General features: G+C 25.9%; 1 protein-coding gene across 1 annotated transcript in view; it reads right to left on the bottom strand.

Moving 5' to 3' along the window:
• The window catches only part of LOC107447694 (LDL receptor protein 1), a 139388-nt gene extending 127215 nt beyond the window's left edge, over positions 1-12173 (bottom strand). Inside the window, exons 1-10 of the mRNA XM_071177760.1 lie at positions 11889-12173; positions 9607-9744; positions 9191-9319; positions 6641-6754; positions 5875-6003; positions 4075-4229; positions 2691-2790; positions 2081-2243; positions 880-1108; positions 580-754 (exon numbers count right to left, since the gene is read on the bottom strand). Coding sequence (XP_071033861.1) covers positions 580-754; positions 880-1108; positions 2081-2243; positions 2691-2790; positions 4075-4229; positions 5875-6003; positions 6641-6754; positions 9191-9319; positions 9607-9744; positions 11889-11988 — 1432 coding nt within the window. The 5' untranslated portion in view covers positions 11989-12173. The remainder of the gene's footprint in view (positions 1-579; positions 755-879; positions 1109-2080; positions 2244-2690; positions 2791-4074; positions 4230-5874; positions 6004-6640; positions 6755-9190; positions 9320-9606; positions 9745-11888) is intronic.
• Positions 12174-14127: the final 1954 nt, after the last annotated feature.

The following is a 14127-nucleotide window of genomic DNA, read 5'->3' as shown; positions in this document are numbered from 1 at the left end:
TAGGACGTAGTTTGAATTTTCTGTTTTTCTTTGAAAATCGTAAATAAATATATTAATTTGACTTCAACGACTGAATTTAAAAAAAAAAACGGGATATTTATAAATAAATAAATAAAAAAAACGAAACTTTTAGAGAATCTGAGTTTTTGATAAAAAGGCTGAAATTCGAGAGAAAAAAGCGAAAAAAATCTCATCCCTGTACACCAGTTTTATCCCAAGGAAATGATTTTTAGAGAAACTTCAGAGGGAGGAATAAGGACTTCAATAATTTCGCTCCGCGGAAAATTAAATTCCTCATAAAATACTTTAACTTGTGCAAAAAAAATTTTTTCGCGGAAATTAGCGGGAAAAATGGAAAAATCTGAGAAAAAGCGGAAATCCGCAGAAGAATCTCATCCCTGTAGATTACAGACTCTTTCAACAAAAATAAGTTTTTGTTACTTTGATTTCAAGCGAACTCCCAAATTTTAAGCTATGAAAATCTGATCATCAGATCAAAAGATATTTAAGGTGCTTTGGATTTTATTCTTCTCGACCTTGAAATAAAATATAAAACACATGAAAATAAATTCACCGTACCTTCTGGTTGTCGCTGTCTATGATATATCCTAATGTGATATGGTTGAGTTATAATAGATTTTATAGATGTGGGCGATGTCTGATTATTCTTTTGAAAAGCTAATATGTTGTTTCCCTCAACATTGGTAACATAAAGATAATCCTCGAAAATAGATATTCCGTGCAAACTTTTAACCTGAAAAGAAATAAAACATAAGGTCAAGTATTTATAACACATGAATTTCTACTGATGTTTTTAATCAATCAATAGCAACAGACTTTTATAACAAATATTAACTGATCAAACTGAAAGTTTCGTACCTGAGTGCTTCTAACAATTGTTTTTCTTCCAGATCCGGTGTAACCGATTCTTTCAATCGTTCCCAAATACGTGTCGATCCAGTAAACAGATTGAGTAGGAATATCCACAGTTATACCACTAGGCCCAACAATTTTTTCAATTACAAGTTTGATTCTTTCAGATCCATCTAGATTAGCTCGTTCTAGAGCTGATGACCCAGATTGATCCCAAATAGTGTAAAACATTAATCTATGCAAAATACATAACATTAATTAGTTTTATACGATTAAATATGCACTAAATTCATACTTAATACTAGGAATTTTACAGATAATGCAAGCAAATAATATAATAAATATACGCTAAATGTTCTCTGACAATAGCCAGACTGTCAGCCATGGAGGTTAAGACTTTATAATTCTGAGACCAATGACATGATGGTGGTAATGTGGGCAGTATTGTGACATGGCCATGGCCTTATTTCCCAGACAAGCTGATAGGGCTCTTATCTTCTGCTAAGGATAACAACTTGGTACTTTAAAATGCCAATGCTCACTCATCAACCGCTGTGCCATCGAGGCTCCAATGGTTAAAGTCAGTGAGCTTTCAACACATAAAATTTGCCAAAATAAATCCAGTTATGTATGATTAAAATATAAAATTAAAAGAATGCAAGAATTTTTGTTTAATATAGCATTAAAGAAGTTGATAACAATTAATTCTTTCTAAAGAATATGAATTAATCAAAGTTAACTTTTCAAAAAATATTTTTTAAACCTATTTAGAAGTATTTAAAATGGGTTATACAAATTCACAAATCATTGAAAGGAAAACAATAAGAAATAGATAACTGTGAACTACTTCTCTCCTTAAATTTTTCTATATAGACACAACAATAATTTTTATAACATTACAAGCATTATGAATATCTATAATTTGTCTAGAAATTTATTTTTGTGGTATACCATTTTTTTGTTAACATGGGATGCAGCCAGTTCTAGTGGCAGAAAATCAAACAATTTCAAAATTTAAATTCACGTTAAGAATTAATATTAAGTAATAATCAGTATAAAATATACATATCTATAAATTTTTAGGCAATCATAATGAAATTTTTGTGCATTAATGTATGAGTGAACTTAGCAAAAATATTTAATACGATGAGCAAAAGAAAAAATATTTAATACGATGCAATTAAGTAAATATAATCATTTTACTTACCCTTTAGTTGGATCTAGAGCAATGTCCTTAGCTTTACTCAAAGATATATCTAGCAAGGTAGTACAAACAGAGAGCGTGTGGTTACAGACAATTACCATCTCACGCACTTCGTCTAATATATACCAATTCCCAGACACCCATTCATACGAAATTTGACTAATAGCTATTAAAAAAAATCTGATTCAGAATGTTTCTTAAAGTCAACAAATGACATTAAATTTATGGAAAATATATATATTTTGAAATGTCTGTTTGCATACAAAATAAAAATAAAAAAGAGACTAAATTAACAGAATTAAAAACAAGTCACTGAGGAAGACTTAAAATAAAAGAATGTCAACATTCTTCTGTAAATGTTATTACAAATCTGCAACAGACATACAGAATATTTTTAAATTAGGAGCATGACCTACTTTAGCTACCTTACTATGATACCATTTTTATGCAATTAAAAAATAATGCATTAATATTAAAATTATTTTTAATAATTATGCACTTTTTTATTAAATAAAAAGAATGAACTGAATAACAACTTTGCATTTAAAAGGAAATAATAATACAAAAATGTACGCACAGAAAAATATTTGAACAACGGGCAAAAGACACTCACTTGACTGAGAGTACAAATCTGGCAGCTTATATTCCCAACAGCTGGAAAAATTATAGGCATTGCAACACTCAAGACCAGAACTAAATCTAGATTTTACAACCTAAATAAAATCAAAACAAGTTATATTTTTCTTTATTTACACAGAGGTAAATTTAAAGTTTAAAAATAATAGACCTTAAGAATTGAAACTGAAACAAAAATGTAAAAAGTCTAAATATTTTGAGCAAAAAAACTTAATAATTAAAAAATATAGGATAATAATTAGTTTTAACAAATTTTAAAATTTTTATTAAAAATATGATTAATTCCTTTAAACATATACACATATATTATTAGCATCAGAATACTAGAAGGAAAATTTTATGGCATGTTTTGTCAAAACAACAAACAGTAATTAATCAAAAAACTAACTCTTGTAACTTTTTCTATTCATTTTAAATTTTAATATTATTTTTGCAAGGAATTAATGAATTAATCCAAAAATTAATTTAAAAAACTTGCATTATCCTCTGTCAGAAAATAACAAATAGCAATTTTAATAGTATTTTTACTTAAAATGTGATTTCATTGAAGTCAAAATGTAGATTACTATGCTATACTTGGAAGTAAAACTAAAATTTCTCTACCATATAAATAAAAATTTGAACTCTTCAAATGTTAAACTCCTAGATTATACAGGTACGGTACTTTTCTTCTAACACACGACTATCTCATTGGGTATAATAAGAAGAAAAAACATGTTTCTTGGTTAAGAAGCCTCAAAAGAGTATGAAAAGTTCTGGGTTCAATTCAAAGATAGTAAAATAAAGTAAATACGAACATTAAACATATTTATAGTAAAAACTCAATTGTGTGGAACGTGCAGGAATCTGAAAATTCCAGATATTGAGAACCAGTAATATTCTTGATTTTCAATATTACCTTATTTTCTATAAATAAAAAAAAGGAACCACTTAAATGAAAACAGAATACATTATTGCTATTGAAACTAATAACAAAATATTGATAAAAGAAAAAAACACTATAAAAGTTGTTTACAGAAATTATTAAACAAGAATAAAATATTAAAAATAAAATGAGCAGTACTGCTTTTTCATAGCTAAATTCCTGTTTATAATTGAGTGTAATTAAAGGATTATTGAGAATTGATTGGTGTTTAACTGTATACTTGGTGTTTAAATGTTCTAATTCATCTTTAGAAGAGAACAAAATAATACATTTCCAAAAATTACGGTTAGTTGAATTCTAAATAGCTGGACTGTAAAATTCTTAAAAGTTAAATAAATGAATTTGGCTAATGAAAACAGCAACTAATACTCAAAAAAGAAATTTTTTTAAAGAAAAAATTATATATATTACATTCTAATAATATAAAGTTCAATACCCAGCACACAGTCTCATTTCGGTGGTCAAAGTCAACTGCAGATTTTTCAGCAACCTTCACAATACTGCTACTGCGAATAAGAGAGCCATTTAGATAAATGTGCTGTAGATTAGCTGAATTGGTAAAGACAATTGACATGGGTGTCTTGGCTGGAACTAAAAAGTAAACAAAAGAAAATGTGCACTTTTACATGACAGAATAAAATTTAATATTATACACAAAATATGTACTTTGTTAATATACAGTGTACTCTCAAAGCTAAATAAATATTGAGATAGCAAGTTCAGAGTTCTATGTACTAAATATATTCTAAAATAGTACTCTAAAAAGTACAGTCATGAAACATAAGAATAACTACTAATAATTATGAGTGTAATGATAGTTGACTATATGTAAATAAATAAAGCAATAATTTTATTTTTAAAAGTAAAACAAAAATAAATATGCATTAAATAGAATGGAATTGGTTTACAGTAAACTTACGTAGTAATTCATTTTCTATTTCAAAAAATATTCAATATAACAAGGTTTTGAGAAGAAATTCTTTAACATAGAAATTCAAATTAACATTAAGTCGATATGTAATGCCAAGGGGGAAAATATACATATAAATATATTTGACATAACAAGGTTTTTGAGATATAGAAGTTCAAGATATCGAAAGAAAGAGGCAGAGAGCCACAGTTAAAAACACCAGTCAAATGGCGGGCCGCAATTTTGTCAAAATTTTATATAGGACTCTTTTATGTTTGAAGAAACATTAAATATTACTGTCAGATTTTTATCAAGTTGTTCAAAACAAAAGTATTGAATTACGAATAATAATAAATATTGATTTTTGAATAAATATTTTTTTGGATGCAAAACCTGAGAAAAAAAATTTTTTGCACAGTTATGTTAAATTTCACAGAATCGAAGAAATTAGTTTTTTTAAACGAAAGAAAAGTTTTAAACCCATATAGATTTTTTACTAAAATTGTCCGCAAAAAATGACAGTTAATATATTTCAGTTCGGGGGGCCACAAAAAAAATGTTCCGCAGGCCATATGTGGCCCACGGGCCACCAGTTGGTAACCACTGCTTTAGATAGTAAAGTTAATGCACTTTATATGCATAAGCTGCAAATATATAGAACTCCTAAATAAGCTAGAAATAGAGAGAAAATATGGAAAATAATGAAGATTAATGGAAAAAAAATTAAAATAAAATACTATTTTTAAAATATTTTTTTTTTAAATTATTCAAAAAAATCATTTAAAAACATCAGAATAAAAAGTCAACAATTTATCAACTTTGGCTTTCTTCAGAGATAGTAAAGTTAAGACACTTTATGTGCATAAGCTGCAAGTATATAGAATTCATAAAATAAATTAACATAAAATAAATTAAATCATAGAATTATTTACTAAACACGAGGTAATATTTTTAAAATATTTTTAAAAAAAATTCATTAGAAAAATACTAAAAAGCCAGGAAACAAAATATGGATTCAAAAAAGTTGAAAAACAAATTTTATTTTCCGGCTTTTTAATATTTTTTTAAAAAATATTTTATTTCATTAATTAATCTTCTTTTCTTTTCATTAATCTTTATTATTTTCCATGTTTTCTCTATATTTTTAAAAGTTAATGAATGCTTCATTCTCTATATTTATAATTTGTTTTTTGAGCTGTTGAACTCTTACAAAGATAACCCTACTTTCTATGAATATATTAACATAACAAAACTTTGAAAGAACAATCATTAAAAAACAAATGATTTATTAATTAACATGAAGAAAAGATATCTATATGCATTTACCATTTATAGCAATACATTTTCGCCCTTTTGCTTTATAACCATCAACACAGCTGCATTCATATTCACTGTCTTTCCTGCTACAAATTTGATCACACAATGCATCATTTTCACATTTTGAATCTTGAATACCTAAAAAAATGCCAGTAATTAGTTTTCAACATAACTTATTTCATAACTATGTATATAGAAAAGCATTAAAACGCATCTTTCTAGAACCATTACTTAATAATTTATTTATAGGCAAATATATTTAATTTCAATGAACATTTATTTTAATTATAAAATTATGATTACAAAAACAGCTTCAAATATACACATACCTTATATTTAATATATTAATTTAATACTTTAAACAATAATTATGATATATGAATAAAATTATATTAAACCTTTTAATTTTATAATACATAATATTCATTCTAGCATAATTTAATTTTATGTTTAATGGATAATATTTCGGATTATTTTTTAGAATAATTAATAATAGATAATTTCATTATTATTTTTTTACATAAGAAAACTATTTGTATAAAATTTAGAAAACACAACGAGTAATGCTCAGAGGGTCAATAAAGTATAAAATAAAATGAATGTTAAATGAAGCAAAATTAATAATTAAGTATGCATATGAAAAACAAAATTTAAAGAAATTTATCTAACAAAAAGGTTTTGTAACTAATTATTATTAACAACACAGAATTCAAAATCATACTTTTTTGACATTATGATATATTTTGGATTAAGTGATTCAAAAACATATTCTTACTTATGCAATCATTTCCATTTGGTTCCTTGCCATCACCACAAAAACATAGTGGTCCTTTCGGGCTTGGCTTGCAACCATATGTACAGTTTGTCCCAATGCAGATACTTTTATTTTCTAAATTTAATAAGGATTATATTTTAATTATTTTTTTAAAAAAGGTCTAGATGGGAATTTACAATGAATTTAGTAGCATTATCTTAGAAAATTCGATAAAACTAAATATAAAATGTAAAAAGACTTAGTTATTATTTAAACTGTAACCTGAGAAAAAATGTTTCTTTAATGTTTAATAGGTTCTTAAAAAAATACATGACAATTTATATCTGCATAAAAACATAATAATGGCAAATAACCATAAGGTTCAATCTTATGAATAGTTAAGAGTATGCAGAACATACCTTTGCAACTTAATTATATAAAACTTAAGAGTTAACAAGATAGATATAAAGCTAATTCTTTAACAATCCTTAATTTTACTTAAGTTACGGTTAATCAATTATTTATTAATTTTCACTTGTTTCTTTCATTTTAAAACAATCAACTTCTTCTAGAAATAACAATAAATATATAAAATTTTATTGTAAATATTGTGAGGTACAACAGTATGATGACGACACATAATAATAAATTAGCAAAAGTGAAAAGTCTCATTAACAAATGAGTAAAATAAATTTTTAATAAAAAAAAATAAAAATTGATAGCAAATGTAATGATATATAATAGTAAAATTTCAATAATAGATCATCATCAAAACTTCATGCATAATAGATCATAGAAAAAGTTCCTAGTGACCTGATTATGCAAATATTAATATAATGTAATATAATAAGCATAAACTTGAAACAGTTTGATAAAGCTAAAAATAAATAATCTGAAGACTACTTGATATAAAAATAGCTAATCAGGAAATTGCTTGAAGAGACTATCAATCAAAATAGATGTAAAATGTAAAACAGGAAGGCAACAATATGTGAAACAGGAAGACTAAAAAGTAATGTTCTAAGAAGGAGAATATTTTAAGTAAAAGAAATTTTTTTAATTTTATTATGGAAGTTTTTTTTTTTTTTTTTTTTTAATTTTTCTAACGTAAATATTGAGTAAAAATATCAAGCAGTGAAGGTTTTAAAGTTTTTAAATCTACATCAATTTTAAGGAAACATATATTAAACACATCTGAATTTACATAATAAATTAACTGCCTCATTTGTAGCAGTATGGACAAAATTAACTTACTGTTTTTATACTCTCTCTGCACAAATTTAATTAAAAAATTATATAAATCAAGCTCAAAAAAACATTTATTCAGAAAATATCATACAATAACACATGCTACTAAATTCATAATTTTACATAAAATTTTCATATTGTACTGACAAAGAAAAGGATCTTTTGTACATATGCATTCAGGTAGATTGTTGAAGGGCATATAATGCTTATCATTTAAAGTTTTATCATCTATCTTTGCATTTCTTGAAGAAAAAAAAGAGCACCACTAATAGTCAATGTATTAGCAATCAGTATGTACAAAAATTTGTTTGAAGTTTTGAATTTTATTACTTATGGGGAAAAAAAAATTTTATCTGATTACTCTATCTATTATCTCACAAATTTTATTTTAATTATACAATTTTTAATCAGTTAATTTAAATCACTCAACCTTGAGATAGAATGTAACACACATCATTCAATATATTCATTCACACAGCATCAACAATTAATCTATAAACAGATATGTTCAATTTCTAAAAAGTCAAATATTATAGAAAAATATGTTATGTAAAGAACACAATTTTGAAAAATTATAAAAATACCTGAAATTTGCACAAGAAAAAAGTGCAAGAAGGAAGGATATTATGAAGAATATATCCGCAGAGTATTATCGATATTTTAATAAAATATATCGATGCACAATTTATTTTTTTTAAAATCGCGAGAATATAAATCTCAGTGTGCGATTTTTAAATTGCGTGAATATGAATCCCAATGTGAGGTTTTTGAATTACGTGAATATGAATGGCGATGTATAACTTTAAATCTCATGAGAACAGAGCACAATCAGTAATTTTTAAACCACGTGCATAAATATTGCGATATGTAATTTTAAATAGAATTCGAAACATGAACCATGCGCAATTTTTGAGAGCTATGCACATTTTTTTTTTAAATTGTGAGAATACGAATCAGGATGTGAGATTTTTAAATCACATAAATAGGTATCACGATGAGTAATTTCAAATCTAGTGAATAGGAATGGTAATGTGCATTTTTAAATTGCGTGAATACGAATGGTGATATGTTGCGTGAATTTAAAATCATGTTTACATAGAAGAATAAGGACTCTTTTTCTTTTTAGGGGATAGGGAAGGTAGAACTTAAAAAAGCAAAAATTTAAGTTTCTTTTTATTAAACTGAAAAAAAAGCAAGATTCTGCTTAAAAGTGGAAAAACTCATCCATGTAAATAACATATGATTAATATTAATAAATAATTATAAACTATTTCAAAAATATATAATTATAAATTAAGCTTAAAAAATAGTAATAGAACTCACTACAAAACGATCCTTCGTCTGAAAAATCTGGACAGTCATTGTTGCCATCACAGAGTTTGGAAATTTTACGACAGGTAATACCATCGTTACATCTAAAGAAATTCTTTAAACATACATGTTCCTTACGACCTACAGTTGAAAAATAAAAGGTTAATTAATTTCAAGTAAAACAGTTTCATAAATAAATTCAGTTATTCTTGCAATATTTAAAGAAGTTATTTGAGTTTTTACATATTCTTTATATCTGAAATATCATCATACTAACATTATAAATAAATTAAAGATTAGATAGATTTCTTCCTTATATCAGTAACTTTTTCAAAAATAATCACTTATTTTTATAGACATTGCCATAAATTTCTATACATAACTATAAATGATAAGAGGAAAATATAAAATTTAAATTTGAAACTAACATCTTAAAGGGTCTTCATCAGATGTGTCATTTATTTTAGAAGAAGCACAATCATTTTCTCCATCACAAAGCCATCCTAATGGAATGCATGTGTTGCTTTTAACACATCTGAAATGCCCCACATTGCAAGAATCTGCACCTAAAAAATAAATAAAAAATTCATTTATCAGAGTTCATCAAAGTTAACTTGATTCTTAGTTACCAGGAAACACTAAATTTTAGTTAACAGTGATTCCATAAAATCCAATCCTCCTTAGATAAATGAGATTTACCTGATGATATATGATGAACAGAAAAAAAATAACTATATAAATGGCTAAATACTTAATTATTTAGCATTTACTAAACAATTTGATGATTGTCCTTAACCAAGTATTTCAAACTTGAAGCTAAATGTCTCATTATTTGAAGTTTTGTGATTTTATGAAGTTTTATCAAAGTTTTATGAAGTATATAAACCTCCATCAAGAAGCAAAAAAGCTAAAGTTCACACAATAAATTAATAATAGCTCCTGATACCTTAGTTTTACCTATAAATAATTAAACGCATATTTAATCACCATAGATTAACAAATTACACAATTAACAAATTGTACAATTTAATGCCACATTCAATTTAAACTTCTTGAAATTTACATATTTAAAGTTTTGTTAAAAAAAAAAAATTATGTATACATATATACTTCTGGGGAGGACCATAATTTTTTAGCTAGAAACAAGAGTTAAATTTTAATGGGCCCCAACAAATTACTTATTTTTTATTTAATATGCGAGTTTAAAACTTTTAATTCACTATTATAATTGTTTTAATTATCATATCCAAAACATAAACTTTGCTCTTGATAAATATATTCACAAAATATTCGTCAGAAATCGAGTAAGAATACACATAAAATTAAGGATTGCAAACTAGTCTTTACACAGAGAAAAATTCAGATCATAACCTGATCTTTATCATAACCTGATGAATCACTATTGAGGAAGGCAAGGTGAAAAACTTCAAAGTTTAATTGATTGCTAAAGGAAAAGAGAGAAGAGCTAAAAGGCACATTTTTATTAAACATTTTCATACTTCAGCATACAATCAAACTTGTTTTGGCATTTTTCATCTGTCTTCTTTAACAGTGATTTATCATTATATTTAAAAAATGTATTTAAATAAATAGGGGACATCATGATACAATGATGTTTTATATCAGTAGAGTCAAAAACTTCAAATAACAAATAACTAAAATACAATCACCCATAAGAAAATTTTTAATGCTAATAAAAATGATTTTTAAAAAAATATCTAAATGAAATAAAAGTAACACCTTAAAGCTTTTTGATATACTTTCTCACATTATGTTCAACTTCTCAACTATTTTAAAATTTATTTATATGAAGAAAAAAAACAATAATTTCTAGCACTTTTTTTTTCAAACAAATGCAATTGCTATGTTAAAATCCAAATTATTTATGAATATTTTATACCCCCTGATTTAACAAAACAATATTTGTTATAACTTTTCTTAATCTTTAACATGTTTTCATAAAATAAAAAAACTTAACATAAAAACATTTCAATATCTTCAAGTTCAAGTCGCACTCTTTCGGAACAAATATTTAACGAAAATGTGAAATATTAATAACTCCTTAACTTGTTTAACTTAATTGTTAGTTTTTTTAATGTTATTATATTTTTCTTTAAATATTTGTCAAATATAAGAAATATTAAGAGGAAAAATAGGAATTTTCAATTTACTTCTTATAAACCTTTAATATATACATAAAAAGCGGGTAATTATTAAATGAACGTCGCTTTAAATTAATACGTGCTTTGCAAATTAAAAAAGGATTATTAGACTCTTACAGTATTTATTGACAAAGAATTCTAACTGTCTAGATATAATTTTTTTTACTTTAATAAAGAGAAAAAAGACATAAAAAGTTGCTATAAAATTTTTAAAAATATTGCCTTGAATAAAAATTATAACTTCAAATTACAGTAGATAGTAAGTTCATTTGAAGAGCAAAATNCTGTCTAGATATAATTTTTTTTACTTTAATAAAGAGAAAAAGGACATAAAAAGTTTATATAAAATTTTTAAAAATATTGCCTTGAATAAAAATTATAACTTCAAATTACAGTAGATAGTAAGTTCATTTGAAGAGCAAAATCATTTATTTTCATAATTCATATTCAAAAGTGAAATAGGCATTTATAAATAGAATTATATTTCGTAATTATTGCATAATTGCAATGTTTCTGAGAAAAGTACTTAGATAAAACAATTAAAATACCTTCCACATTTGGTAATACTTGAAACACTGCACTACAAGTAAACCATACTAAAAAAATGATCGAATAATGTTCGAAAGAAGATTTCAAGAAGGGAGACATCCCTTAGCTGTTCTTTAGCTAAGTTTGCATAAATATATTTCGTGACATAAAGTTTTCAAGCATTAATCATTAAAATTATTAAACTACTGATAGCCGTGAAGCTTAATCATTCGCGGGACGAATAGTAAACACACACCAACCCAACACAAACATAAACATTTCGGGACATTAAAAAACTCGAACCCAAATAGCTGCCGGTAAGCGCCATCTATGAGGAATAATTTAACTAACTTTACCACCCACCACCAAAAAAAAAAAAAAAAATGGAAGTATTTTTTTCTAAAGTATGATTTTAGGTTCATTGTAATAATTTAAGTTTAGTTAATTAGACTATGTTACCTTTTGCAACAACAGAATTTCCCACTCACATGACGTATCATCCATAAAAGAAAAACCACATCCACCTCAATGTTTGGATATGTATACATTATATGACATGTGTCTACAAAATGTATTAAAAATTATAATATATTTGATATAACGAATTTCACTGAGCTCACTTCCTTCTTTCATTGATCTAATGAAATTTTTTAAAGTTTAACTTCAATTCTGTGGGAAGGACCTTGGAAGTGTTGTTGACTAATAACCTGTAATAGCTTACTTTATTTTATTTATCAGAACATCTCTCAACCACTCCCATTTATTTAAAATAAAAACTGTACTAATACCATTCTGCTCTTATGAAACCTTTAATCAGTGACATAGCATCAGTGGCAAGAGGGACTTGCTCCTGGCATAACCTTGGCGCTAAATTCTTGGCACATATAAAAATGAATTCCAGTTTTCAGAATATATCGTATTTTATAAAGTCTTTCGATGCCGCTTTATGTCAAACTATTTTGATCGATGGTCGTTCCACATTAAACAGTTGATTTGCTTAAAAATATACTGCTCAAAGAAAAAAAAATCTGGTGAAGTAAATAAAGTCTCCCGGTCAAAAAACAATGATGAAGAAAGAAAAAATAATGAGCAAAATGCTATAAACATTTTTAAAAAAATGGCGGAAAAGCTATTAAAAAAAAGGAAAAAAATTATTAAAAAAAAATTATGAAAAGCTATTAAAAAAATGAGCGAAATGCTAGGAAGAAAAAAATATATATAATGAGCAAAAATTGAAATAAATAAACAAACAAAATGAATCAACTAGTGGTATTCATTCATCGAATTCTATCACAGATAAAATTCTGGAAGGGGGGTAATGTGGCGTAACCACTATAAATATTAAAAATACAAATTCACTAGTATATAAGACATGTTAACTTGACTCTATCATGAGGGACCTTTTGATAGATAAAGGTTGACATAGTCTAAAATTAAATCTCCACACAACCTTTTAACTCTTCTCACATTTTTATGGCATTTTCTGGAAAGAAGAAAATTTGCTATTTTGGATTGCTTTAAAATTTGCGCCAAAAACAAAATCAAACATGGTTCTCTGAAAGACAAGTTTCTTCAACTCTCTGGGGGAAATTAATAAAAATCAGTCCCCTAATTTGTTATGTATCGAGTATCCATCAAGTATATATGTTAAGATTGTTAAGTATAATGTATGCATGCATACATCAAGATCAAGTGTCAGGGAAATGACTGATTAAAAGTTTACATATACATGCATCCGGTAACCATCACTACTAATAATTCTATCTGATTGTTTCAAAATTTTAATGACTCTTTTTTCTCTTAAATTGCTTAATATGTTTGTAAAAATATCACTATGAAGAAAAATCTGTGGCTTTCTGATTTAAGCTAATTTCCGATGTGAAATTTCCACTTTCGAATTAGATAAAATTAAGTAAAATACCGTATTTGTATAAATGCAACAAAAAATTTGGTTCCCAGAAATTTACAAGCTCAAATAGGACAGAAAGTTTAAGAAATGAAGCGTAAAATATTTCGCTTGTTAAAAAACGGACCTGATATTTAAAGTGTGCCTCTCTTCTGGGCCCTATACTCCAGTCTTACTCATCTTCAGACAAAAGAATACTAAAGAAGGCTGGAAAAAAAATCTTTCACTTGCAAATAATTTTCTTTGAACTAAATTAAGTGACTAAAGAAATGAAAATCAATAATATGGACCCAGTAGAAAAGGTGAGCGAAGGTGATGACCGCCACCCCTGTCACACCTTTCAAGGTCAAAAG

Source organism: Parasteatoda tepidariorum, chromosome 2, assembly GCF_043381705.1.
Source record: "Parasteatoda tepidariorum isolate YZ-2023 chromosome 2, CAS_Ptep_4.0, whole genome shotgun sequence".
NCBI lineage: Eukaryota > Metazoa > Arthropoda > Arachnida > Araneae > Theridiidae > Parasteatoda > Parasteatoda tepidariorum.
This window is presented reverse-complemented; position numbering and strand designations above follow the sequence as displayed.